Source organism: Leptonotus elevatus, chromosome 9 (assembly GCF_054856555.1).
Source record: "Leptonotus elevatus isolate MCC_2025b chromosome 9, RoL_Lele_1.0, whole genome shotgun sequence".
Lineage (NCBI taxonomy): Eukaryota > Metazoa > Chordata > Actinopteri > Syngnathiformes > Syngnathidae > Leptonotus > Leptonotus elevatus.
The window spans coordinates 23316717-23343177 of record NC_141247.1 but is presented as its reverse complement, the minus strand read 5'-3'; the positions used below and the strand labels follow the sequence as shown (position 1 = coordinate 23343177).

General features: G+C 40.2%; 5 protein-coding genes across 6 annotated transcripts; 2 read left to right on the top strand and 3 right to left on the bottom strand.

Moving 5' to 3' along the window:
* The first annotated feature begins 7 nt into the window (after nucleotides 1-7).
* On the top strand, nucleotides 8-4816 carry hopx (HOP homeobox). Its single transcript, XM_086085193.1, has 2 exons — nucleotides 8-362; nucleotides 4505-4816. Exons 1-2 carry the CDS (start codon nucleotides 231-233, stop codon nucleotides 4580-4582), a joined length of 210 nt encoding a protein of 69 aa, XP_085941319.1. The 5' UTR covers nucleotides 8-230; the 3' UTR covers nucleotides 4583-4816.
* A 3462-nt stretch (nucleotides 4817-8278) lies between these two features.
* On the bottom strand, nucleotides 8279-12996 carry arl9 (ADP-ribosylation factor-like 9). 2 transcript variants are annotated; one of them, XM_086084062.1, is made up of 4 exons: nucleotides 12588-12996; nucleotides 11983-12160; nucleotides 11661-11836; nucleotides 8279-10067 (listed from the first exon to the last, which is right to left on the bottom strand). In XM_086084062.1, exons 1-4 carry the CDS (start codon nucleotides 12861-12863, stop codon nucleotides 9894-9896), a joined length of 804 nt encoding a protein of 267 aa, XP_085940188.1. In that variant the 5' UTR covers nucleotides 12864-12996; the 3' UTR covers nucleotides 8279-9893. The 2 variants fall into 2 exon arrangements, with proteins under 2 accessions (XP_085940188.1, XP_085940187.1); XM_086084061.1 differs by having other exon boundaries at nucleotides 11983-12163; nucleotides 12588-12993.
* A 302-nt stretch (nucleotides 12997-13298) lies between these two features.
* Nucleotides 13299-14973, bottom strand: LOC147168858 (snRNA-activating protein complex subunit 1-like). The gene is made up of 2 exons (XM_086085299.1): nucleotides 14299-14973; nucleotides 13299-13917 (listed from the first exon to the last, which is right to left on the bottom strand). Exons 1-2 carry the CDS (start codon nucleotides 14911-14913, stop codon nucleotides 13459-13461), a joined length of 1074 nt encoding a protein of 357 aa, XP_085941425.1. The 5' UTR covers nucleotides 14914-14973; the 3' UTR covers nucleotides 13299-13458.
* A 591-nt stretch (nucleotides 14974-15564) lies between these two features.
* On the bottom strand, nucleotides 15565-22755 carry srp72 (signal recognition particle 72). Its single transcript, XM_086084680.1, has 20 exons — nucleotides 22600-22755; nucleotides 21954-22070; nucleotides 21394-21514; nucleotides 21091-21211; nucleotides 20722-20865; nucleotides 20514-20625; nucleotides 20117-20148; nucleotides 19695-19819; nucleotides 19551-19608; nucleotides 19255-19386; nucleotides 18845-18973; nucleotides 18686-18758; nucleotides 18542-18606; nucleotides 18337-18432; nucleotides 18128-18231; nucleotides 17536-17613; nucleotides 17294-17431; nucleotides 16612-16649; nucleotides 16361-16520; nucleotides 15565-16015 (listed from the first exon to the last, which is right to left on the bottom strand). The coding sequence occupies exons 2-20, from the start codon at nucleotides 22051-22053 to the stop codon at nucleotides 15844-15846; spliced, it is 1998 nt and encodes a 665-aa protein (XP_085940806.1). The 5' UTR covers nucleotides 22054-22070; nucleotides 22600-22755; the 3' UTR covers nucleotides 15565-15843.
* On the top strand, nucleotides 22636-25956 carry LOC147168856 (leptin receptor overlapping transcript-like 1). The gene is made up of 4 exons (XM_086084681.1): nucleotides 22636-22793; nucleotides 23716-23791; nucleotides 24074-24260; nucleotides 24339-25956. Exons 1-4 carry the CDS (start codon nucleotides 22778-22780, stop codon nucleotides 24453-24455), a joined length of 396 nt encoding a protein of 131 aa, XP_085940807.1. The 5' UTR covers nucleotides 22636-22777; the 3' UTR covers nucleotides 24456-25956.
* Nucleotides 25957-26461: the final 505 nt, after the last annotated feature.

The window sequence follows — 26461 nt, the reverse complement described above, 5'->3', positions numbered from 1 at the left end:
ACTCGCCCGGGGCGTCACGTAGTTTGTGACGTCAGAGCTCCGCCTCCACCGGAGGAGCGCTCCGACCTCCGGGACTCCGGCCGGGGAGCAGTCACACGCCGGCGGCAAGTAGTCCGAAAACACGCAGCCGAACCCGCGCTCCTGACAGCCCGCAGCTTTCCCTCGACTCCCACCCCGGCGGCAGCGGTGCCCCCCTGCTCTCCTCCTTCGCCAACTCCGGAGCAGCCGACATGGAGTGCATGAAGCTGTCCGACTACCAGGCCAAAGTTTTGGAGGAGAATTTTAAAGCCAGCAAGAATCCCGACGACACGACGCTCATGCTGGTTGCCGCCGAGTGCGGACTTTCTGAACAGGAGACGCGGGTGAGTCCTCACACAAACTCAAAATCATGCGGGTTCGGGTTCGGGTTGCAAGTGCGTGCGCACATTACAATTTGAGTATGGAAATCTTTTTTTGTCTTTTTAATGAATTTGACTCATTATAATAAAAATATACGTTTTAGTATTCATACGCTAAAGAAACATACACAAATTTAATGAAATAATATAATCACATTGTCCATCAGTTATTTAAGCATATGTGTCAATTATCCATCCCTGTTTAATCATAAGGCTTGAATTGAAGTTATTAAAATGAGTTATTTTATTTACTTTAGTTTTAGATTAGTGTAATTTTACTATATTTTACACATTTGATTTTATTATATAAAAATGTGTATAAATGTTACAATTTATTGTATATTAAAATATACATGGTATTAATAAATTTATAGTTTTATATGAATATGTTTTATTTCAGCATAAACTAAGATTATCCCAGATATTATTATATATAATTAACACATGAATTTAATCAAATTTGTTCATTATTTTAGATTATTTTTACATTTATCTTTGTATTTTACACTCTAAATAAATAAAACATATTAACATCTATTCCATTTTGCATCCTGCAGTATTCATGTTTCAGAAATCCAAATAGAAAATGCCCCCGCCCCCCACCTGCCATGTATGAAAGTACACTTTGACATATTTTGAGTTGCAGTGTGGCACAACAAACCCACACACGACTATACAATATACGAGACAGACACAGTAGCTACTGTAAAATTGTGCAGTATCAGGCCATATTTTGCAACCATTTGGCCGCTGTAAGCTCTCTTGTGGTCAGTTTTAGAATTGAGTCAGAGCTTGGTCCATGTTTTTGTTCAAAAATTGCATTGTAATGACATTATTCTAGTCAGACAGCAAATCTGAAACAAAACAGGGCTACTGATTAAAAAAAAAAAAGTGTTTAGTAAGAAAGTCTGAGAATGTGTAAACCCTCCCTGTAAAAAAAAAGAAAAAAGAAAAAGTGATGCAGGCATGTCCAGTATCACTCGCCGTCATCTTCCACCCATGTAAATAATTAAGTTTACATATAAGCAAAATTGTGCTGAATGGAAAACAGCTGCTCTTTCGCTTTCATGTCATGTTTTTAAAACACTTTCATCCAATCGCAAATGGTACATCTTTCTTTTTTTTCCCCCTACATTAAGCCAACAAACCAGTAAGTCCGGCGGGTTTGACAACATAGCACCAGCATGAATCTGCAGCGTAAACAACCCTGATCAAATAGACACGTCACACTATCAGAAGCTGTCGGCGTAAAATGAGTATCATCCAAGAAAGATTCACCTGCGGCACAGTTGTTGCCCCCTGATTGAAACCGATGACAATAATGGTGCTCTCACTTCCATATCGGACATTCAATTACTCTGGGGGAAAAAAAAAAAAGACCAAAATATTGTGCAAAGCTAAAACTTTGCATCAGTCAATGAAGCAACTGAAGCTAGAAGTAGCTAAACAAATTTCGGGTATATCTCGACGGCTTCCATGAAAGTAAAAACCCTGCCACAGTTTGGCTTTAGCCCCTGATGCTAGCTAGCTAGCTTCCTAGCAGTAGCCGTCCCTTGTTAGCTCCCTAGTGGCTTTAAGCCCCAGGTGCTAGCTAGCTACTGCTAGTAGCTCGATAGCTAGCATTAGAAGCCAAAGCCAAACTGTGGCAGGGTTTTTACTTTCTGGACCTGGATTTGCCAGCTCACGTTTCCTAATCGTGGGCCAAAAATCCAACGCTTGGTGACTTCCGCATCACAACGATAGTAAAAGCCGACATCGAAAGATCAAAACATGACATCGTTATAAACTCTTGGCTGCCACATGACGCCAACGTATATTACCAATCAGAACAAAGCGTATTTACACATCAAATATAAACGAGAAATCCGGTCGCCCCATCTTTAAGGTGTTTTGACTGGATGGCTTTCCAAATCAAAACTATCTTGCAAATCCAATTAAAGGACATCAAAGGTTATAAAAAATTAATAAATAAAAACTAAAAAGTGTGCCATGTTTTTGTTTTCACAAACGGAAATGACATTATTTCCGCACACAACTCAGTGATGTCTCGCTCGCTAAATATCCGTTTTGTGTGTTGCTGTGCTGCTATTGTATGAAGGCGCACATGGCGTACACATCAGGTGTTTCAAGTGCTTCTGTTTATTGTGTGCGAGAGGGCTCGGTTGCAGTCTGGGCGGGGTGCAAGGTTCACATGTGGCGCCTGATCAAAAGACTTGACTTCATTTCCTCTCAAGTGTTCTTGGACTGTTAACAAAGCCCTCATTTGGGAAAAGGTTCAGCTCCACAAACACTCACACACATACAGTAACATATACACAGTAACACACAAGGCTAACATATACACAGCAACACACAAGGCTAACATATACACAGTAACACACAAGGCTTGGGGCCACTCCCCGTTTCACATAAACAGCGTTTACAATGTGCCGCAGCCTCTGCACGCCGCGTGTGTGAGTCCCTTGTTTGTTTGGGGTGAAAAGCAGTCGACTGTCTCGGTTATGCGGCGACGAGAGGCCCAGGAACATATAGCACGACATGCGAGTGGCCAATCCAAACGACTACCGAGAAAAATATACACTGAGTAAACTGTTGTTGAATTAGTGCCCAGAGATTTATTTCCCACTCATGGTATTTTTATACGTACGTATAGAGTCGTGTCCCAAAATAGCCTTAGGCCAAAACGGCTTTTCTCTGTGCCTTTATGAGAAAACCTACGCACTGAAAAAAAATAATAATCTACTTTTCACACAATGCGTGTGTGTCAATTTCAGAGCGTCATACAAGTATTTAAATGAATTGTTGATGTGACTTGATCTGATCTGGTTCTTGGAACAACAAACTTAAATCATACTTTAAAATTGGACCAATTGACCTACGACCTACGATTCGCTGAACAAGAAATCTACTTTAGAATCCAAAATTATTTTTTAACCAACTTCAAGATTTGGACAGACTTAGATCCTATTTTATTTATTTGCAACAACTGACTCAGACCTATGTGATACTTAGATCATAGCTCTTGCAAACTACTTGAGACTTGAACAAAATGACTCGTAACAGACTTCAGACTTTTGAAGGAAACAAACTTACTTAAAATTTGGAATAATAGAAATACCTGTATATCTTACTTTAAACCAGTCTTAGAACATACTTCAAATTTGGACCAACTGACTCAGAACCTTCTTCAGACTTAGACCAAGTGATTTAGAATCAACTTCAAATTACACCAACATACTTCAAAGCTACTTTTGACCGACTTGGATCTACTTAAATTTTGTTTACTTAGTTTAGACTTGGACCAACAGACTTAGATCCTACTTCAGTTCTGGAACAAATCATTTGGAAGGTACTTACGACTTGGACTAACAGACACATAATCTACTTAAGACTTGGAACAACCGACTTAAAATCCACTTAAAACTTGTTTCGGCAGATTCAGAACCTTTTATTTTACTTAGAAAGTACTCTCAACGTCAACCTACTTTAGACTTGGACCAGCAGACTTAAAAGCTTCTTTAGACCAACTGACTTGGATCCTAATTTAGACTTTCAAATGCCTCTTGATTCTTAAAGCCTACTTTAGACTTCAACCAACAGACTCCTGGAGGAAATCACTTAGAAGCTATTGAAGACGTGAATCAACTTAAGACTTGGACCAACAGACTTAGAGGCTACTTTTGACCAACAGACTTGGATTGTACTTAGAACCTCCTTTACACTTAGACAGACTTAGATCCTACTTTAGTCTTGGAACAAATGACTCAGTCAGAACCCATTTAGCTATCAACCAACCACCTACTAAGACTGAGACCAACTGACTTGGAACTCTGTTCTTATATAGGCCATCAAGTTCAGTTAACAAAAAGGAATTTGGGCCTACAGATTCAGTTCTTATTATATGGAGTACCTGGTGCGTGTTTACAGAAGCCGCCGTTTTGTTTGAAAACCTTTTTGAGGGAATCACAAGTGCACCTGTTCTCAGGACTATTCATGCCGGGTCTGTTACATAATCACTTCTCGTCTTTCAGGTTCTGCCAAGGGTTTTGTGGACGAAAAGAAAAAAAAAATGTTTTAACACCTCCCTCCGCCTGTGTTCCCTCCAGAAATGGTTCAAGCTACGCACGTCTCAGTGGCGCCAGGCTGAGGGTCTTCCAGCTGAACTGGGCTCTGTGTTGGATTGAGACCCACCCCATCGCCCATCCCATCATTCCAGCCCCCCCCCCCCCCCCCCCCCCCAACTCCTTTGTGGACCTTTCACCTGGAACTTCCTCTTCTTCCTGCCTCCTGACTCTTTTTATTTTATATATGAAGCTGTTTGAAATTTGGGAATGTGAAGGTGCTTGAGTGCTGTTGACTATACTGACGTGTTTACATGAAATGACAGATTATTGTGAATAAATTAAGCGTTAAAATGGCTTGTCTGGTCTTTGTGTGACTTTGCTTTTCAGGTATCTGAACCTTATAGGCTCATTCTTCTCATTTTTTTTATAGAGGTGCAACAAAATAATGTTTTTAATGTCTATTTATTTTTCTGACTACATTCTACCAGAATCTCTCTTTTTCCAACGCTGTCTTTTTAACAGTTCGCCTGACGTATTATTTGCGGCCTGGCGGGCCCGACTCAAAAGTCCCCGACCCACGGGACGGACAGAAACACGAGCCGGACGCGGCGCTCTGCATCACGGGACAAACAAGCGACAGGTGATGTCATTCCATTGTCCGCCTGTCCGTAAAAAGGATGTGAGCTCATAGTCGTGCGCTAGCTTTGGCCCTCGCTCTCAGCGTACTGTTGATAAACAAAATGTACAACAATGGGCGCTCTTGAGCGTCTTTGGCAGCTGCTTGGCTGTTCTCGTGCCATTGGTGGGGGTTTTCAAACGATAAATCAGCCATAAATGAGACACGGTGGAAGGAAAGGCAAATAAGAAACAATGAGGAAGTAAGCCCTGTTACACAGAATGTTATTAAAAATGCCTAAAGGGTTCGTATTACTTATTGGACGCATTTGCATGAGAGAGAACCGCCCCCTTAAAACAGCAATTTCAGATGGAATGTTACAACTTTGAGAGACACCTGGGAACTGTTTGAAATAGTGAAAAAATGTGTCCTTAATGTTGCCAAATATGGTAAGAGTTTCTGAAGTGAGTGTAAAGGTAGGAGGGCGAGGGTCCGATGGAGGTTGAGGTTTTCCTGTGAGAAAGTGCCTGCACAACCTGCTTGACTGAAACCACCCAGCAGGTACTTCTGGTATGCTGCTCATCAAGTGTGTGTTATATTGCAGTATTGTGTTAATGCCAGTTCATTTGAAAATGAACAAAAAATATACCACTTGGTAGATGATTTTGTATGAAATATAGATTCTATCCACAGATAGTACTGTACACAGGTGTCACATCCTCAACTTTGTTTCCCTCCAAAAACAAGATCAAAGCCAAATTTAAAATGGACCCATTTTGCCATTCATTGTGTACAAATACAGACTCCTAACTTTGTGTATTACATGTTTAAATTGAAATAACTATTAAACAGGATACAATTGTTAGTAAAATAAAACTAGACTAAGTGCAATTTCTGCAGAAATTGTGTGGGAATGCTGGAAGCTAAATCACAAAGTATTACTTGTAGTTGAATGATAAATTTAATAAAGAGAAAATTTGAACCGCAATCAATTGAAGGTGGGGTTCGAACCCTCACCTCCAGTTTACTGGTCAATGATCCGCTGTAGTAGCCAACCCATTGAGCCACAAATACAAAGTATATTACAAAGATATTTGGGGGGGGGGAAATGTTACATAGAGCAGCTTTAAATAATTGGACAATGATTATTATGTGAAATTGAAGTTGTGCTAAAATGTGGCCCAAGTGGGAATTGAACCCTGACCTTCCACATACCAGTCATTTGCTTTAACGAATGCACTATTGTGGATATTCAAGTGTCTGTGACATTGTACAAAATTGTATTGCGTAATCAAGTGTGATAAAGCTGAACGCTAACATTTGAATGCATGTGGAATGCTTTATTCTAACAAATTTTTATTTTATGAATCGCTACTACCAAACTATTAATGTCAAAGTCACTGTTCTGCTTGACATGTTTCTTTGCACAAAAAGCTGGTTTGCTCCGAAACTACTGCTGATTATTTAAGAATGTAAAAAGCTACAAACAAACAGTTTTGTTTAGCACTTTTATTGTATATTATAGCGTACAATGTCTTTCAAGGCCAAGCATGACTTGTCCCAAAATGTCCAGAGCATGATCATGTTGTGATGTTTAGGAGCACAAAATGCAAACGGAATGCAAATGTCGCCTTGTTTTTGTTTGTTGCTAAGAGGAGCGAGCAGAGCTGTGAGGAATTTGTCACTTGGAAGCTGCTCGTTTTTTGTTTTTTTTTATCCTTGACTTCTCCTACTCATTCTTTTCTATCGTGTCTTTTAAGAGGATGTATTTGCTTGTTTACACAGACAAAAGTCAATGTGATCTAATTTGATTACAGCCGTCTCCCATATTTGCCAAGGCCTAATCACATAGGAAAGTAGTACATCGGGGTCAAAGAAGTATGATGAAGTGATAAATCTCAAAATTGAGCCCAGGTAGTAAGTAGACGTTACGAAGAATCTTCAACAGTGTCAGTTGCAGGTGCTTTGGCTCAAAATTTCACCGAAGTCGGACTAAACACAACATCAAAACTGTTGGAATCCAACGGCTCAGGGGAACATCGCTAACCATCTACAACCGCCAGTTCGTCGACGAATAGCTGGGGTCCACAGTGATTGGATTATTTCAGTGCGTGATTTAAAGCCTCAATGTCTTAACGTAGCGTAGCCGGCAGCTATCATGCTAATAAATGACATTACGTCGTTTTTAATAACAGTGAGGCAGGATCGGTCCCGGGAGCTGCGCTTCCTGTGTGGGCTCTTGATCCGATTACAGCGGCACATTGATGTGCTTTTAATGTGACAGCCTGATAGGGTGGGTGGGAAGAGATAAGTAACGTACAAAATAAAAGCCCGTGCCCTGTTTGTGTAACAGTTAAATAATAATAGGAATATGTTTACTTGTGCAGGTGAGACACATGTTTTTTTTATGCACAATCCTATTCATTTAATTAAAATGATTGTTTAAAAATTTGAGAAACTTCTTTTTTTTTTTTTATAAAAAATATTACATGATTACACTAAGTTAGTATTTGTTTTTTTAAATATATATAATGTATTTATTAATTCTCCTGTTATGCCACGTTTCAAAATGATTGCTTTGAAGTTTAGATTTTTTTTGTAGAAAATATGCAAAATTATTATTAAATGTAATATTTGATTATTTTGGTCATGTTTGAAAATATACATTACAAAAAGATAATGTAATATTTTATTAAAAAACAAAATGTTTTTTAAATTAATTATTTTTAATGATGATTTTGGTTGAGTTTAAAAAGTATTACTGGCATTCTAAATGTATTCACCAACTGTCTTTTAATGCTAAGTCTAATGCTAAGTGACAGTTTTGTTTTATATTACTGAACTTTTTTTATTGCTCACTTAAAAAAACATTACTGATCACTTAAAAAAAACAATTGCAGCAAAAACAAAGTGCTGTACTTAAATAAATAAAGCGGAGCAGGGTTAACAATGTTTCTTATTTTGGTTACATGCTGAATGTCATCTGCTTTTTTTTAGGTCTTCTTCTGCTTGTCTAATTGGGCCCCTGGCACTCCTCCACCATCATCCCGCTGCACTTACTAACCTTCACTATAATGTCAATTTGGCACGTTGAAAGTTTTGTCTGTGCACTGTATGGACAAATTTAGCCTCTCCCCTTCGTGTCTCTTCACGAGTTATTGATCCAGCTGAGAAGGACGCTAATAGACGCAAACGCCAAAAGCGCTGAACATGTCATTTATTGTTATGAAGTACATATTGTCAACTGAGAGAGGACCAGGAGTCCATTTAGAGGAAACACCAAACTAATTATATGAAATTTAGGATTTATTTAAAAAGGTAGATGACACACCTTGCGGTTAATTGGGGCGGAGGTTGGTTGCTGAGTAAGAATATACTGAACTTGTTTAACTCTTGCAATAAATCCTAAGACAAGACAAATATCGCCAAACAAATATTTAAAGATAAACCCGTGACGCATTCAAGCCCTCACTTAAACTCGTTTTTCCAAACACAAACGCAACTGGAAGAAAGTCGGGAAGGCGTCGCACTTATCTGCCTTTGTTGCCGTGGAGACGCGAGTCCCTAGCAACCACACACGGGTAACCCGAGTCACACGCTTCATGCATCACCTGACTTGTACAGAAGGAAAACAATAATAACATAAAATCAAAACCATCAAATTCATTACACAACACTTTAATTGTATGTGGTTAAAAAAAAAAAAACATTGTTTGACTGACTTATGTTTGTTTGTACTACAAAGGACTATTAAAGCCATACAAAAAAAGAAAAATAATCTGTACTGTAACGAAAAAAATAATTTTATGAAGTCATATTATCTAAAAAATAAACACTTTTCTCACAGATGACTATTATTGAATACAAGACTTACCTTGAAAAGCCCAGATTTGTTTATCTTGTAAATCAATAACTTTAAACTACAATATGGACAACTTTATTGTTTATAATTCCAACCAGAGGCCCCAATAATTATAGAGGACAGTGTATATATTTATATATACGACAGCTACCTTGACCTTATTTGAAGTAAACACAATTGGCGTTTATTATAGTAACGTAATGTCAATAAATGATGAATAAATGGTAAATCTTTCATTGAACTTTAGCGACGTCTAGTGGTTAAAAGGTGTCATTGGCTGAGTTGAGAGGGTACATGAAGGAATACAGTAAGTACTATTAGATATAATAATAATATTGATAATAATAATAATAATAATAATACATAAAATAATTTCGTTCCATAGTGATGTTGTTGAACTATTATTTTTGAGGGTTCTCAAAATACAAGATTAGGACATTTGACTTCAATTCTTTTCTGTGTAATATTATGACTTTATTCTTGTAACATGTACACAACTTTTTTTCTTGAAAAAAAAAATCACTTGTGATATTACAAGTTTATTCTGCTGAAATGTTAAAATTGTTCTAACATTATTTTACTATTGCTATGTATTCATAACATTACCTGTAAAATTATTAGGAAAGTCACAATATTACAAAGCTGAAACTTTGTCCTTAAAAAAATAAAGTATTTTTACAATCTATTGTCCTGGTGTTTTTGGATTCCTTTAACAATACAGACATGAACTCCTCGTCTATTCAAGTGATTCCCAACCACTGTTGAAAATCAAATTTCACTTAAGTGGTCTAATTACTACAAAAACATTGAAAACGTCTTTGGTTAAGTTCCAACTTTCTTTCAGTGGTGCTGGTTTAGCGGACCAAAGTGAACAAGGTGCAACGAGAACAAAACAATAACAATCGCCAGTGGACATGAAGGCGCCAAAATATCAAATCGGGAGTTGCCGACGTTTACTTGCCGCCGGCCATTTGGATGATGAGCTCTCGAGCGTCCCGCACGCCCGTGCCGACTTCTGCTTTGCCCTTCTTGACGCAGGTGCCGATGAGGAACATCTTGCGCTCTCCCACCCCGGAAAGCTCCAGAGCGTCGTGAAGTTCAGTGATGCTGCAGGCGCCTGGGAGGTCCTGCAAGACAACATTTGTTGGTGTGCCTTTTACGAGAACTATGTCATTGCTTATTACTACTTCATATAATTCGCCATAATTTTCTGAAAAAAATTCCTATTGACTAGTTTTGTGCTCATCCACAACAAAGATGAAGCCAAAAAGGTCTGTCTAAATAGGAATTTATGAAGGAGGTCAAATCAAGACCCCCTAAATACTCCCGAGGCATATTTTTATAACATAACTTTTTTTTCAAGGTCTTCAAACATATACAATAACATTTAATATATTGAGAGAGCGCAAGAGCAATAGATAGGATAAAAAAATATAGTACAAACGGTGTTACAGTGTACAGATGTCTCTATGCCTTGACAGTAAACAAATACCATTTTTTCCTCAGAAACAAACTTATCATCTATCTTTTTTAGGCAGAATCAGATATTTGGCAAAAATAAAATTCTGACACCTGAATAATTGGCCGATTAATATAAAAATATTATATAACCTGTTTTGTTCCTTTTATGCGTACAACAATAAAAATGTGAACTACAGACGGAACATTTCACTGTTTGACAATACTTTTTTCTGTTATAATTGTTAAACTTCACAACAAAGAGAAAGAAAATCTGCCATTTTTTGTCGATTTTCTTTGGGGTGGGTCATTACTTTTGTCTTATGTTTTAATTATTATTTTTTTTAAATCTGTAAAAATGAATGAAAATTACCCAATTTTTGCCAATTTTAAATTGCTTTTGGCCTATTAAATGGGCCAGGCCCTATCAATAACTATGCCCTATGGTGTACATTTATAAAATCTACAGCCGCCACTTTCTGTAGATATAAAAAGCAGTATTATGAAATAGGATCTCATGATGAATAATTTTTTAGCAAAAACTCAGCTGATCTTGAAATACTTCCTGTTTTCAATCGAATTACACTCAAAATATTTCTAATTTCAGTGTGATCAAATTTGTGGGGTTGACTGTACTATTCAAAAATCCGATAAAAGTAAATAGGCAACTGTATTACGGTATCTTAATTGCGCAAAACAGTGTTTCCCACCCAAGTAAATTGGCCACCACCCATGACGTTTTCAAGAAAATGTATTTAAAATATATTTAAAAAGGGGGGGGGGGGGTGTTGCGACAGGATATACCGCATGTAACGTTAGTTCGCCGCCACTCACTTGTGGATCATGAGGCTAGAGGAGACATAGTAACAGGACTGAGACCCAACTCCCGTCCAACCCCGCCTCCCATCCCCACCGCCGGAGTACACCCACCCAAATACATTTCAAATCTGTGGGAAACACGGCAACATATCTAATGCTCGCTCATAACGCAGATTTTAGCTTGCAATACAAAGAAAATAACAAATCGTCCAAGTGACAGCTTTGGACAAATTTGTCAATTGGTGTACTCGTATGTCAAGGTACAACTGTATTTATGACTACACAACAAGAACAATCAAAAATGTATCCATTCTGCAGAGTCTATTACATGAATCAAGTTCCATTTTGAATAGACTTAGACAAGGCACCTGTTGCTATGGTGTGATCTGGGCTGAAGGACGCAAAAAGCCTTTTGTAGCTTTTGAGAGTTCTGTAATCCTCACCTGCTTGTTGGCCAGCACCATTAGAGGCAGGCAGGGGTCGGCATTGAGCAGCTTGTGCAGCTGCGCCTTGGCGATGTCGAACAGCTGCGGCGCTGACGAGTCTACCACGAACACCAGCAGCAGCGCCTTGGACATGTACTTTGGCCAGTAAGGCCTCAGCTCCGCTTTACCGCCAACTGATGACAAACGCAAGACAAGACAGTTAAGAGACAAAATAGTTTACTGGGTTTACAGCAGGTCACATGTTCTGGCTGTTCTCTAACCGGGTTTAAAAATGTGAGAACTATTCAACAAGCAAATCAGATGCAAGGCTGCTTCTTACTCTCGAGGAATTCAATGTGCAGGTCTTCTCTGTTAATGGAGACGGCGTTGAAGCCCTGCGTCGGCTCAATGTCCACGTCCAGGCTGCCGATGGCCAAACAGTACAGCAGACTGGACTTACCGGCTCCATCCAGACCCAGAACCAGCACCTGGGTCCCTTCTGGCTTCACCGACGTCGACTGCTGCACAAATAAGTGAAGGTTGAGAATGAGATACAGACTATTTTCTGGGTGACGAAAGACTCAGACTAATTGATGGAGGTTATGGTGTCGATTTTTTTTTTCCAGATTCAAAGTGTTTACATGAAAATGTTTCATTCTTTTTAAATAAATTGCATTCCCTTCTTACCATTAGGCAGTGCCTCAAGTTAAATGTTATTAAATTAAAAGCTTCTATGTACCCCAATCGAACGATTGAGGCAAATGGCCACTTCAAGAGTTTTTACTTTTCAAGAGTAAAGTGTCATAAGAAACTTTGATGCTGGTTTTACTTTTACACAAAGCTGGGAGTGCATAACTACATCATGATAAAGTTGTGTGACTCTCCGGACGTTTGAAACATCACCGAGGTGTGCATGAAAGCTTGCCCGCCCGTTGTGACGCCTACCTCGGATGCTTTCTGCTCTCTCTCGGCGGAGCAAACAGTCTCAACGCGGGCTTCAACGACAGTTTCCTCGGTGTCTTTCCCACTCTCCTCCACCTCCTCTTTCTTCTTCTTTTCCCCGGCGGGCCTTCGCCTCCCCCGGCCGCTGTCACTCTCGTCCCCCGGGCGACTTCCACCGGACTCTCGGGAGAAGAAAGCGTAGTTCCAGACAACATAGGCCAGTCCTCCCGCCAAAGCCACGGAGACACCGAGGACGCCGGCTTCCCTCAAGCCTAACATGGCGCTCACTCAAACTAAACAGGGTGAATTGTTTAAATAAACATGTCCGTTTCAGTTGAATTGAACCTTCGAGTCTCGCTTCTCTTTCATCAACAAGTGGATTACTAAACCGGAAGCGGGGCGGAACTTCTTCACCTTCTTTCCGGTTTCGAGTCTTTTTGTTGTTGTTGATGTAGTTACTCGGTTCGGCCGACAGAGAGAATTAAAAAAAACTGCCTAATTTCTTAATGTTTAAATTCTAAGATTTATAGAATTTTCTGAATGGAAATTAAAGTTTGATTTATTCTGAACAATCCAGTCTTTTCATTTTGTCGTGTTTCTGCTTCCATGAAACGTGTTTAGATGTTGTTTTTTGTCCAATCAATCAGAAATGGGACTGTTTTTTTTGTTTTGTTTTTTTAAAACTCGTCACATTTTAAATTCGCCTCGCTGTAATATTGCATTTTTGTATAGCGACAGTTTTTACAACATGAATGCCATAATGTAAGTTTTCAAAGGTGGGTAAATATAGAACGCTCTATATAAAATTTTATTTTATTTCTTACCAAAACAAATACAACAAATAAGTGAGCCCATAAGCGCACATGACCCTTTCCTACTGCTTGCAGCGTCCCTGCTGGTTCTTCCGTCTTGTTGGCATCCTTTCCTCGTCCGGGGCGCTCAGGAGCCACGTCTTCAACTCTGACTTCTCCGTATTTTTCCCAAGAGTCTTCCATGTGCGGGCCCTCAGCGACAGGGGCCTGTCCGGCTTATTGGGACCCTGCCGCTTGGTTGCCGAGTTGGCCGAATCCTCTGCCGCCGCCGCCGCCACCACCACCTGGCGGGGCCTCCTGGACTTGGAGCTCCCCTGGCTTTGCCCGTAGCTCTTCTTCTTGATGGAGGCCAGCAGGGCGGCTCGGCTGCGGCAGGCCTCCTGCTCAGTGGGCTCATCCTCATCCTCGCGAGCATCTTTTGTTTGGTTCAAAGTCTTCTGCTGCCATGCGAGGAACTCGTTCAAAGTGTCTTTCAGGCGAGAGGTAAAATCTGCATGGATCATGGTGGCCTGGGGGTGGACCTACAACAGCCAAGAGGCAACACAATTAAAACATTTTACCATTTAAGGTCATTGGTTGATTATATTTCCTGTGAATAGTAAATGTTAATTGTCTCTGTAAAAATTTACACTTTTAATAGCTTCCCTTTGACACTTTATTATTATTATTATTATTATTATTATTATTAGGGCCATGTCAAGAAGTGTCCAATATGTCAAATGAATCATTTTATTGCCACTATTTTCTTCATCTAGTTTATTTATTTTTCTTTTCTTTTTTCCCCTGTGTTTACATTCAGATAAACCAAGCACACTAAAAATAAACTCATTAGCACAAACGTTATCCCACCCCCATTTTAAACAGTACTTCTCGGCCACCGTAGTAGTAACAGCTGTACGGACCTTCACTAGCTCGTTCTTGATCTTGTGGTAGTGGTTCTGGACGTTGGCGATCTCCTCCAGGTAGTCCTCGGTGAGCAGCTCCGGCACCGCGGTGGCCTTGGCCAGCATCCTTGTGCACACGTCTTGACCTTTGGCCTTTTTGGGCCGCTGGAAGACGAGCAAATGCGGCATGGCGGTGTAGTCCACCACCTTAGCGGAGACCAGCTTCCGGTAGACGTAAACCACGTCCAGGTGTCCGGAAGAGATGGAGTCCCGCAAGAAATTCTGTACGTCGTCCCAGTCTCGGAGAGCCAGGCGGATCCGCACTGGCGGAGAGGCGAGCTGAGTGTGGTAAACGGCGTGCATCAAGTACAGGCCGCCGACCCGCACCTGGTAGCAGTAAGGTGGCAGGAAGTACTTGACGGCCGTGGTCATGGCCACCCGACAGAAGCGCCTCATCTCGCTCATGCTGGGGATGCCCAGAAAGACGTCCGAGAAGCGGGCGTCTCGCCAAAGGGCCGTGAAGCGCTCCAGGCGGACCGAGTCGTTGAGCTGAAAGCGGCTGAGGAGGTCTTCCACGTCCTCGGTGAGAGGATCGTAGAAGGTGTCGGGGTACTTGGGAGGCATGCGAGGCATCCTGGACCAAATTGTGTGCAGCTGGGTGCGTCCAAGCAAAGCGTTATCATGACCTTTAAGCAGTTTCCGGGGATGGGCGTGGCCCAATTACGACAAATTCAACCGATTTGTGTATACTGTATGTGTATAAAGACATTGTTGGGTACAGGGAAAATAAAATGCACTAAAGTTGCATATTATTGTGAAAAAAGTATTGTTCAAGAGATGAGCAAATAATAAGTATATTTCCATGACTAGCAATATTACAATAGTTGTCTATTTTTAGATTTTGTTTCAAGATTAAAGTAAATATAGTATTTCCAAAAGAAAAGGTTACATAATTTTAAGAATAAAGTCATCACAGGAATAAAGCTATACTAACAATTGTCTTGAGATTCCAGTGTTACGAAAATAAAATCTTAGAAAAAAAAGTTGCAATTATTTTCATTAAGTCAGTTTCGCCAATAAAAACATATATATTAGTTGTAGTTCTATGCTAAGTTTATTCCTACAATTGTTTTCCCCAAAACATAAATAAAATATAAGCTAAGTGTCGTTCACAAAGTACTTATTTTCCCAATAAATTATCAGTCGGTATTATGACACTTTGAGGTACTTGAAGTCACATGGTTTCAAAACATGATTATCAACACAAACATGAGCCCAGTGCTGTTAATTTTCTACTTTTTAATTCAAATGAGTTTCATTTTTTTGAACACTTAATATAATTTGTCTTTCGACAAAAACAAAAGGAACACTCGTTGAGACGTATACTTTCATTTAATCTGAACCGCCTTTGAGAGTCCATTTTGTGCCGTTTCCTGTACGGTAAAAATAAGACAAAAAGTGGAGGGAAGTTGGAGGTTTTGTCTGTAAATCAAAAGGAAAAATTATGACCCAAGAATGGGGAAGAAACAAATTATTGGACTTGAATGGTCCTTTCTTCCGAGGCTACCAGCCTCCTTTGCCGCCCTTTTTCTTCTTCTGTGGTGCCTTCTTGCGCGTGGCCCCAGACGATGCGGGTTTCTGCTGGCGCGGAGGGACCACATTGCTGGGGGCTGAGCTGGACGCGGAACCCGGTCGAGGGGATGTTGGAGGGCTGCTGGCGGTTTTGCTCGCATCCCTGGAAGTGGAGGAAGACAAACAAAATTTGCTCGTTATGCTCGTCACTAGTTCCATAAATATTGGGACGAGGACACAACTCAACTTTTTGGCTCTGAACACAAATAAACATACATTTGGAAAAAAAATGAACAATCTGTGACTTAACTGCAGACCTACAGCTTTAATTTGAGGGTATTCACATCCAAAAAATAGATTGTAGGATTTATAACAGTTTGCATAAATGCCTCCCACTTTTTAAGGTCCAAAAGTAATGGGTGGCCATAGTGGCAATTTATTTCAACATAGATAGGGGCAGAAATTTTGCTTAGGCCGTTTGGATTAATATTTCAATTTAATTACTTACAGCTCTGACGAGGCTCCCGTCGTGGCCCCTTGTGTGCCTTTCCCGATCTGCTCCTTCTTCTTGCCCTTCTTCTTCCCTCGGTAGTAGGAGCGTTCCCTCATGGGCAGCCACCTCTCTGGGTCAGGGGTGGCTTTGGGGTCGCAGTTCTTCGGTAGTTTACCTGGAGGGAGGAAGCGGAAGAGGAGGCGGCGGGTACTTGTAAGACCTCCAGCCAGGCCAAAATGGTTGAATAATTGGTAAGCAAAACCTACCCTTCTTTTTCTTCCTCTTCTTTTTTATATCCCCTTGTCTGAAAATAAAAATAAATATTGAAAAGTTATTATTTCAATTATACACAATAAACTATCTTTTTGAAACACCCTACGTTCCACAAGATGGCGCAATCGGTGTAAAGAAAGTATTTTAGGCGATATATCCTGATTGCTTGGCCTGTTTTTTTTTTTTTTTAAATAAAGAGTCTAAGTAGCACGTGTATAATTCTCTTCTAAATCAAATAATCTGTAAACCAATCATTTTTAGGGGTAAAGCAAGATGAATTTGAAATGATCACGTGTTTTGGGATTATAGTTTGATTACGGTTCAAACTACCAATATAGGCAATTACTTACCTTTTTTATTGCTAACATAATAGTGCGGTGTACTGTACTTGTATTAGCAATAATAATGTTACAGTACAATTCAGTTGTATTAATATGTAATAATCTTTAAGAATTGTATGTTTTGTAAACATTTATTTAACTTTTTTGCAGTAAATTTCAATTGACTCATTCATGTAATGTGTGTGTGATTAAAAAAAAAAAAACATGTCCGATATTTAATCAGTGATGGTCATACTCAACTTGTTCCAGTATCTTATAATATGAAATTGCAAGGCACTTGGGAGTAACTAACAAACCAGAAAAAAAAAGTCAAGCAATAAAAACAAATTGTTACCCTTCTTCTTTGGGAAGATTTTCTCCCGCGACTTTGGCTGCCTTTTTCCTCACGTACGTGGCTCCGTGCGAGTTCTCCAGCTCGTCCACGTCCACCTTAAAGGACATGGTGTCTGCCGAAGGGAGGTGCTTGCTCAGGCTGGAGCGGAACGCTAAAGAAAATGCAACATCTTTCAAACTCTGACTTATAAAAGATGCTCGCCAAACTGAAAGAGAAGATGTTGAGTTTCGTTTCAAGGATACGATTTGGCTTTGTCCGTGTCCACCAGAGAGTAGGCAGAGATGAGTTGCGCCAGCGTGTGAATGTCCTTCGGGTTTTGCCTATTAGATGAAATAACATTCAGTTCAAGAGGACAAATGTCAAAAGTGTCAAGTCTCCATTTTTGTACATACAGTAAAAAATATGTATTTATTTTTTTGATTTAAGGTTCCAGGTAAAATATTTTTTTTATAGTATTATCAGTTAATCTAAATTATGAATCTAATATGTTAAAGTCAAAGTGGTCATTTTACACATAATGCTTTGAGAATAAAAATGAGTAAGCTTCTTTTATATTCCACAGACATAAAAATCAGTGCCAAGACTACAAGTTATAATTATAATGTAGATTCTAATTATTTCCCAGTTGTAGTAGAACACAACAGCACACCAAGTGCCACAAAATAATTGGAATAGCTGCTGTATAGGAATTAAAGTCCAAGCATATCTCGTTTGTCCTGCCTAAAACCTTTCCAGTGAAACTTGGGAGTCTTTATGAAATATAGATTTTGATCTTATTAGTAAAATACATGATAGCCAAACAAAAGTTTTTTTTTCCTCCCCGCGTGAACTCACTTCCACAGTTGCTCCAGATCACTAATGGCTTCCTTTTTTCGGCCGTACTTCAGTTTGAAATTGGCAGCTTCTCGCACCAGAGCCAAGTGGGTTGTGGATCCCGACTGAGGAGGAAAAATAGGAGAACTCGGGTAAACATGAAATATGCTAATCAAATTATGCTGCTTTTCTGCAGTTGGGGAACTAAAAACAAACGACAAGACACAAACCTGTTTGGACTGGTAGTGCTGAATAGCTTGTCTAAAAACGTCGATAGCGCCGTCAATGTCTTCTTCGTGAGAGTACATGGACACCAGAGCCGAAACCTGAGCGACGTTTTAGTTTAGATGAACATTTTGTCAACAATTTGAGCATTTCAAGCCTTTTAATGGTAGAAAGCAGAAGTGGCAATGCTGTACATCGATGCATAATTACCATGCCCGTTTTGTGCTTGAACTCTTCAATGGACCTCAGGACATCGCAGGCTTTTGTAACGAGACCTGAGGGGGGAGGGGGGGAAAGTGATGTTATAAACATATGACAAACTGACAAAGAAAAAAAAAAAATCAATACTTATACCTTGAACTAAATACAGCTGTGCCATTGTCAGCTTGATGCCCGACGCGCTCTCTGGATGCTGATCTGAGAATTGCTGAAGATGGAGGGGAAGAAAAAAAACCCACACATGAGCTCCACGGGTGTCATATGTGCCAGTTCGTGACTCGAGAGCCGTCCTACCTGGAGCAACTCGACCGCTTTGCTGTGCTGCTTCTCCCTGCACAGTTGAGCCACCTGGATCAGGACGGGTCGCGGGTGACCCGGGTTCTGAGACTGAAGACTGGAGGACAGCTTTCGGCACTGCTCGGCCTGTTGGATGGCAAAAACATACCAAATAATGATTGCTTAACTCATTTGCTCCCCCAAAACGTATAAAAAGATTCTATTAAATATTACCATGGTCTCAAAGACGTATTTATATGTTTTTGATGGGTTTGTTTTTAATGCTAGAGCATACAGAAGGCTTTGAGGTAGCCTCAGAACTGAAGAGAATGCTTGACGCAATGGTAACAGCCAGCAGGTGGCAGCAGAGTATAAGAGATCAACCAGGGCCATGTTGTAAAGAGCTGTAACGGTTGCTCCAAACTCACCTGGTTCGTGTACATGGCCAGCAGGGCTTTGTTGAATTCGATGGCCTGTAGCTGCATTTTGGCCAACTTGTATTCGACCCCCTCTGCACTTGTCAGCTTCACCTTCTTCTTAGAATCAAACACATTTTGGTCCTGTGGAAGAACACTTCCATGAGTGAGACGGCCCGATTGGAAGCATTGCCTTTGTTAGTATTCCAATGAATGAAGAATAAGAAACATTTGCAAGCCATCGCTGCCTGCAGCTTTAAATGTGTTTGCCTTTCTGTGACCTTCACAAATGCTTGCCATAGGCCCACCTTGTTTATTGTAATGATGTTATTGGCAGTCACGGCCAGCAGACCCACATCTGAAGGCCTAAAACAAGCAAATACAAACTGTGTTTTATGAATCCAACACAAGCTTCCCACGTCTGCCTGTAAACGAAAGGACATTCATCTTACTTGAGCTTGATGACTTGATTGTACAGCTGCAGCGCCTCGTCCGTGCGACCTTGCAACTGTATCACGTACGCCATCTGAGAATGAATGACGGCCAGCTCTGACTCGACGTCCTCCTCGGTTATATCCTGCAGGAGATGACACCATTATGACGAAGGGGGAAAAAAAGCACAGATGAAGCACACCAACAATGTGGATGTGGCAAATGTTAACGAATAAAGCTTAATAAATAAACCCTTAACGCGAATAAATTATCATGAATTAGACAACTATAGTTCCAAGACAGACAGATTATTATTAGATTAGATGATCATGTTGCTGTTTGCATCCTTCTGCCTTGAAACTATGGATTTGTGCACCACTACAAGTCATGCGGGCAATATATGTACCGGTATACATATTATATATAAGATGTACAAACTTACCGAATCGTCAGCCAATGACTGCCGGCAAAGCTCTGAAATACAAGAAAATTAAACATGATGTTTACAACAGTGATTGCCAACGACCATCACATTCGTGTTCCATGAAATATAAGACGGCGTGCCGTGTGAAATTAATCAACTTTGTTTAATTCGCCCGTAAACTCATATACTTACAACAAATAATGTCTCTACTTTGTTGAAATATGCATGCCAACAGGACAGACACATATTTCACAATGAGAAAGTAAATAGATGAGTATGACATTTGAGTATTGGTAAGATTTTTGGGGGCTAATTATCTCTGATATAAAATATATGCTAGGCTGATAAATGGTTGGAGAAAAAAAAAAAGTTTTTACAATCAAAAAGTTGGACTGTGAAAAGGACAAGGCCTGACCTTCAGCTTGTTGAAGCTTATTGTATGCTGCAGTCAGCTGACCCTGGCCAATCAGCACGCAGGAGGCATTGTAGCAAAGCTCGTACGTCGTCTCGGGGAGGCCTAAATCTTCCTGCGAAATGGATGAAATAATACACAAAGAATCTGATTTACCAATATTCCCAGTAGAACCATAACGAGCGTCTTTGTTCATTGAAACGACGCTTACCAACGGTGCCTTCTCCCACTGGCTTACAGCGGCCATGACAGCCGCGAGGTTGGTCTTGCGCTCTTCTTCATACTCGTCCTGGGAGTTCCTGATCAGATCCTTGTAGACGGACTTGCACTCGTCATAGCGCTCCAGTCTGTACAACTGCACAAAGACAAAGGTGAAAATAAAACGTTAAGTTTCCTTGACACTTAAATAAATACACACATACACTAGACATTAACATACAGAATGTTTGGCAGCCTAAAAACATGCTTTATCAGCTTCACATCAAACAAGATGTAATTGAAAGAATTGTCCATGCATACATTTACCAACCAGGTGGATTTTTTTATTTGTATGGTCTAAGAATGAATCAACAAGTCTCACCACTTGACCGTAGAGCTCCTTCAGCTTGTCAGTCTGCTCGGGAGCACTTTCGATGATCTTCAGAGAGCTTTCAACTCTGTTCAAACGGTACTCGCAATACGCTTTCTCAAAAACAAGCTCGCTAGAGGAGGAAGTGAAGCACAAAAGTAATGTTTCAAACCAAAATGGGACTAATGCTGCAGGGTACAAGTGACCCAATCAGGCCTCTTATAAAAATGTGATAAACATTTGATAGGTTCTGGATATCTGCCAATGAGAATGCAACGTAAACACATATGTGATAGTCAGGTGATCATGATTTACCTGCCGATAACTTTGTTGTGCGTGTTCATGACATTTAAAGCCTCCTTAAAGGTGCCAGTCTGGATAAGGCACACTATTTTACAGTGAAGGGCCGTCACATCTTCCCTATTTACTTGCAAAACTGAGACAAAAGTTGGAAAAAGCAGTACAAACGTTACAACTTCATAAAGCAAAGCACGTACTCATTTTTTTTCTAGAGTGGGATTGCATTATAATATGTCAAAAGATAAAACTGTAAGATGAGCTCACAGACACGTCACTCACTAACCACAAGAAGGCGATGCAACATAACACTACAGCGTCGCATAACACATATACAACTTAAATTATACTTACACCGCTACATTATTGAATTTATAAAAGGCACAAAAAAGCAAAAACGAGCAAAAAGTGACATTAGGCTGATTTAGGGCCCGTATCCTAGCCACATGCTAACAGCTGCACGGGGAGTTTAACCGTAGCTTAGCCACGGAGCACCACTGACAGGAGCCACAAGTTAGCCCAAGCTCAACCTACAATTCGACAACATGTCAGGCTTCGCTCGCAGAAAGGACACCTACTTTTTGTAAGAGCTTTCAAGGCTCTCGTGTAGTCTCCGTTCTGTCCGCAGCGGTTCACTTCGGTCCACAGCGACGCCGTGGACAGCCCACCGCTCGCCATCTTTGATGAGTGGACTACTGCATGTCGGAAGTAGAAATGTGTACATCCGGATTAACATAAAAAAAAAAGTTGGAACTTCACGTCAAACACGATCGGCTTTAATATATAATTATATTATAATTGTTGTAATTATTTTTATATCCTCCAACGCGTTGCTGCAGTGTTTTTATGATGGAAATACTCGGGGTCCTCGCTTTACGACGGAGCTACAGCCATACGGTGTCGACGTAACATAAATATGTACGTAAATCCTAAATTTCGGGATTGTGTTAGTATTTTAATCATTAGTACGGATGTTTCGGGATTTTGTCAATGTTTTAATAATTAGTACTGTTGTACTTCGCAGTGTGGGTTTGTTATTATATGAAATGACAACGTTGTTCACGTACCTATGTCAAAGGGATTCACAAAGTTCCAATCAAAGCAACAAGTCCCTACTCGGTTCAGTTGCCGACGTTAATAGTAACACATAACACATTTTCAAATCCCTCGACAAAGACCGTTATCGTATGGCTGATATGCTATTTAAACAAAAATAAAACTTACCACGATATTTTTACAGCCATCGAAGGATTTCTTATTATTCCGACATTCGAGCTAGTCTTTGAATGCATCTCGGCCGAAAGCGAAATGTTCCAGGTTCCGACGCAGTCCTCAGCGGATGCGAGGGGAAGCTGTTGTCATCTAGCCCGGCTGTATTGTGACGATCCTTTGTCCAGGCGAGATGGCAGGGATAAAAGGTGCGGCATATGACGTTCTTATCCATGACATAGCTAAAAATAAAAAATAAAAAACTAATGGCATCCGCTATGTTAGCTTGACGCAATGCGTTTAAGCCATACGAGTTTGGCATTTTTAGCTAGCTAATGGGAAGAATAGCCACAAGGCCGATAGTCATTAGCATTAGCTTAAAATATAACACCGCCGTGTTTGTTAAGTCAGTCATTTTCCATTTAATGAATCGGTGTGTGTGTTGTAATGCTTAAAAGCATTACCTAATGTGACGTTGTCGCTTGTTTTTGTCTTGCCAGTATTACGTTGTAACAGTCGCTAATAGGCTAAGGCTAACTAAAGCGTAAGTTGGGCGATTACGTGCCAATTGGGTCATGCCAATGTGTGTTTAAAAAAAAAGAAAGACGTTTCAAACGCCTTACTAGCGTTGTCTGTCTTATTGTCAAACGTAAAATCAGCTGATGTGTCACATGGTATGTAGCTTGGGGCTCAGCTTATTGTTGAGGAGGGGGTTGGGGGTCCCAAAAGTCATCCGTTGATTTCAGATGTCCACTCAATGGACGCAATATTCGGTACACTGACCTGCCTATCTATGTCGTAACTGTCGTTTCTGGTTGACACCATCAGGCACACATTTTAAGAGCCTTGCAGTCTGGTGCCCCCATTTTTTTATATATATTTTTTTGCATGCAACTTCCGTTGGGGACAAGAGCTGCCACTTCTGTAGACATTTTTTAAAAGCATTTAAAAACACATCTGTTTAGGCAGACATTCCCATAAGACTTGATTGGTTATATTAAGTGTTCTTGTATTAACTGTAGTATTTGTGATTTTATGTGAAGTAGGGTTGAAGTTTGAGTCCTCTGCAAAATTCAATACAATGTACTTACTTGTAGGTTTGCCTAATGAATTGCCCTTGCTACATTCTAGCTCTCATCACACTGTCCTTTGGAGGGGCCATTGGCCTCATGTTCCTCATGCTGGGATGTGCCCTCCCCGTTTATGAGTAAGGAAGCTGCTAGTATTTTATACTACATAAGTTAATAATGAAACTTTTAAGGTCTAATTATTACCTTAAATTAATCTATGCTGTTCTCTGTATAACCTGCCCATGAAATCTACTAAAACATTGATGGGACATTAAATTCACACTTTTTGACAAGTTGTACACTGACTTCTTTTTGCCGTATATGTGCCATTCCTCCTTGATATGTCATTTCCGTGGTTAACAACACATCAGCTATTGCAAATGGGCAAATGCACCTCTCAACTCGCTATGTGTGCCCAGCAAATACTGGCCGCTGTTCCTCCTCTTCTTCTACATCCTCTCGCCCCTCCCATACTGCATCTCGCGGCGGGTTGTGGACGACACCGACTCAGCCAGCAACGCCTGCAAAGAATTGGCTATCTTCCTCACGACGGGCATCGTCATCTCAGCGTTTGGCTTGCCCATTGTCTTCGCACGAGCTGACATTGTAAGTCACCTGAGTTGCACAAATATCTCAAGAGGTGGTTAGCGCTAAGGCGGAATCAATCGCTGCTGATGTTTGCAGATTGCTTGGGGGGCGTGTGCGCTCGTCTCGACGGGCAATATCGTCATCTTTGGAACCATCCTGGGCTTCTTCCTCGTCTTCGGATCAAATGATGATTTCAGCTGGCAGCAATGGTAAACCAGCAGAGCGAGGGGGTCTGAACCATTTTTATTATTCATATTATAATTATTATTATCATTATTGTAATAATTATTCTTAGCATCATTATTGATGGTCTTATTATTTGGTCCTTGTTCTTATTATTTATAGTAGTCACTTTGAAGCCGTGCAATAGCTTTTGTTTTATACCGGCCTGCTTCACATTGAACTGACATAAGGTTGGTGTATTTTTTCGTTTATTTTTGGGAATGTTTCTCAGATATCTTCCATGACTTCTGTTGTGATATTTGAGTGTTTGGAGCCAAACTGCCATCGAAAACAACTTGTAATGCTGTCAAAACTAGGAAAAGGACATTACCTGAACGTCTCAGAAGACCTCCATGACAATGTCAATTAATTTTTGTGTTATTTTGAATACATTTACTCCAGTCCGCTAGGTGGCACACAGTAATGTCCCTTTTTGCTGGTTTGCCAACTGCTAACACACATTCAATAATCTACATAAGCAGGGGTGGGAATCACAGAATATCTTGCAAAATGATATTATTGAAATATTTTGCCATTAAAAAAAAAATACAATACTCATTATACAGTATTGATTTTTTTATAAACTTTTAGCTCAAAACATTAAACTCATAATCCTTTGACTTGTGTGGTGTTATTGGAACCTTGTGGAGACTGTGAGAATGCCTGCAGAGAAGGAGATGTTCACCAATCCAGTCCAGACTGCAGATGAATGCCGCGTACGCAAAGCAATCACATGATGATAGTTTAACCATTTCACAGTTGATGGGTGGGCAGGCACACTAGTTTGAGTTGTCAAACTCAATACTGCACGGATTCAGAAAGAAAATAAATTCCATATACAGTATCAAGATAGTGATATTTTGTCCCACTCCTGCTCTGTAGGCTTTTAATCCAAAATGTGGTGCCATATCACTACAGTTTTTTTTTTTTTTTTTTTTACTTGTTGCGTCATGCTCCTAATGAAAGCACACGATGAACATTTATCAATAATCCGTTTGACATCCATCTAATCCTATGTTGCATTTTTTTACGTTATCCTGACATCATCATTTCATTGAAGGCATTGATTGTACTGAGAAGCACTGGAATGAAGGCAGCTTCCGTGACAAACTACTGACATCATTTGCGTGCTTTGTTCCATAATACTAATGCTTTAAAATTGGTCCAAATGTGCTGAACACGAGACAAACCCACTGGTGATTATGTAAAAAAAAATAATTAAAAATTGAGTGAGTGAAAGAGAACACCAAGACTACTTTCCTGTTAAATTTGTCCGACATGGTCTGACGGAGTTTGTTGCGTAGCTGTAGCTTGGGCTTCTCTCTTTCTCTCCGCTACTGCTACGAGCAGATTGCTTCCACACCGGCAGTCATGTATTATTCATTTGTTTTCTTTAATAGAACAGCTCATGTTCGATGCTATTCTTCTATGGTGGTGGTCAGCATGGCGAGTTTTTGTTTTTATTTTTTAAATAAATGCAATTTTGGGACAATCTGTCTGATCCGTTTTAGTGTTGTCGAGTGAGAAAAAACGTATATATATGCGCACACAGTGCTGCCCAAAAGTTTGTGAACCTCTTGAGCAATTTAGATTTTGAAATTGTTTCAACCTGATTTTGTTGTTCAATCTGAAGTCCCTTATGTGGACAGATGAGTCCAAAATTGAACTGTTTAGTCACAATTAAAACAGTAATGTTTGGGGAAAAGTCAACACTGCCTACCAGCAAAATAACCTTCTTCCTACAGTGAAGCAGGGTGGTGAGAATGTTAAATTCTGGCTGACAACTCCACATAGTCCAGGGAATCATGAATTCAGAGAAATATTGCGAAATCCTGGATCATAACCTGAAGCCTAGAAGATGGATCATACAACATGGAACTAGTCTAAAGCATTCCAGCAATGCAACCAAGGAATGTCTGAAGAACAACAAGATTCATCTTCTGGATGTGCCCAGTTTAAAATTCTGAATTAAATTCTTTCAAAATACTGTGGCGGGG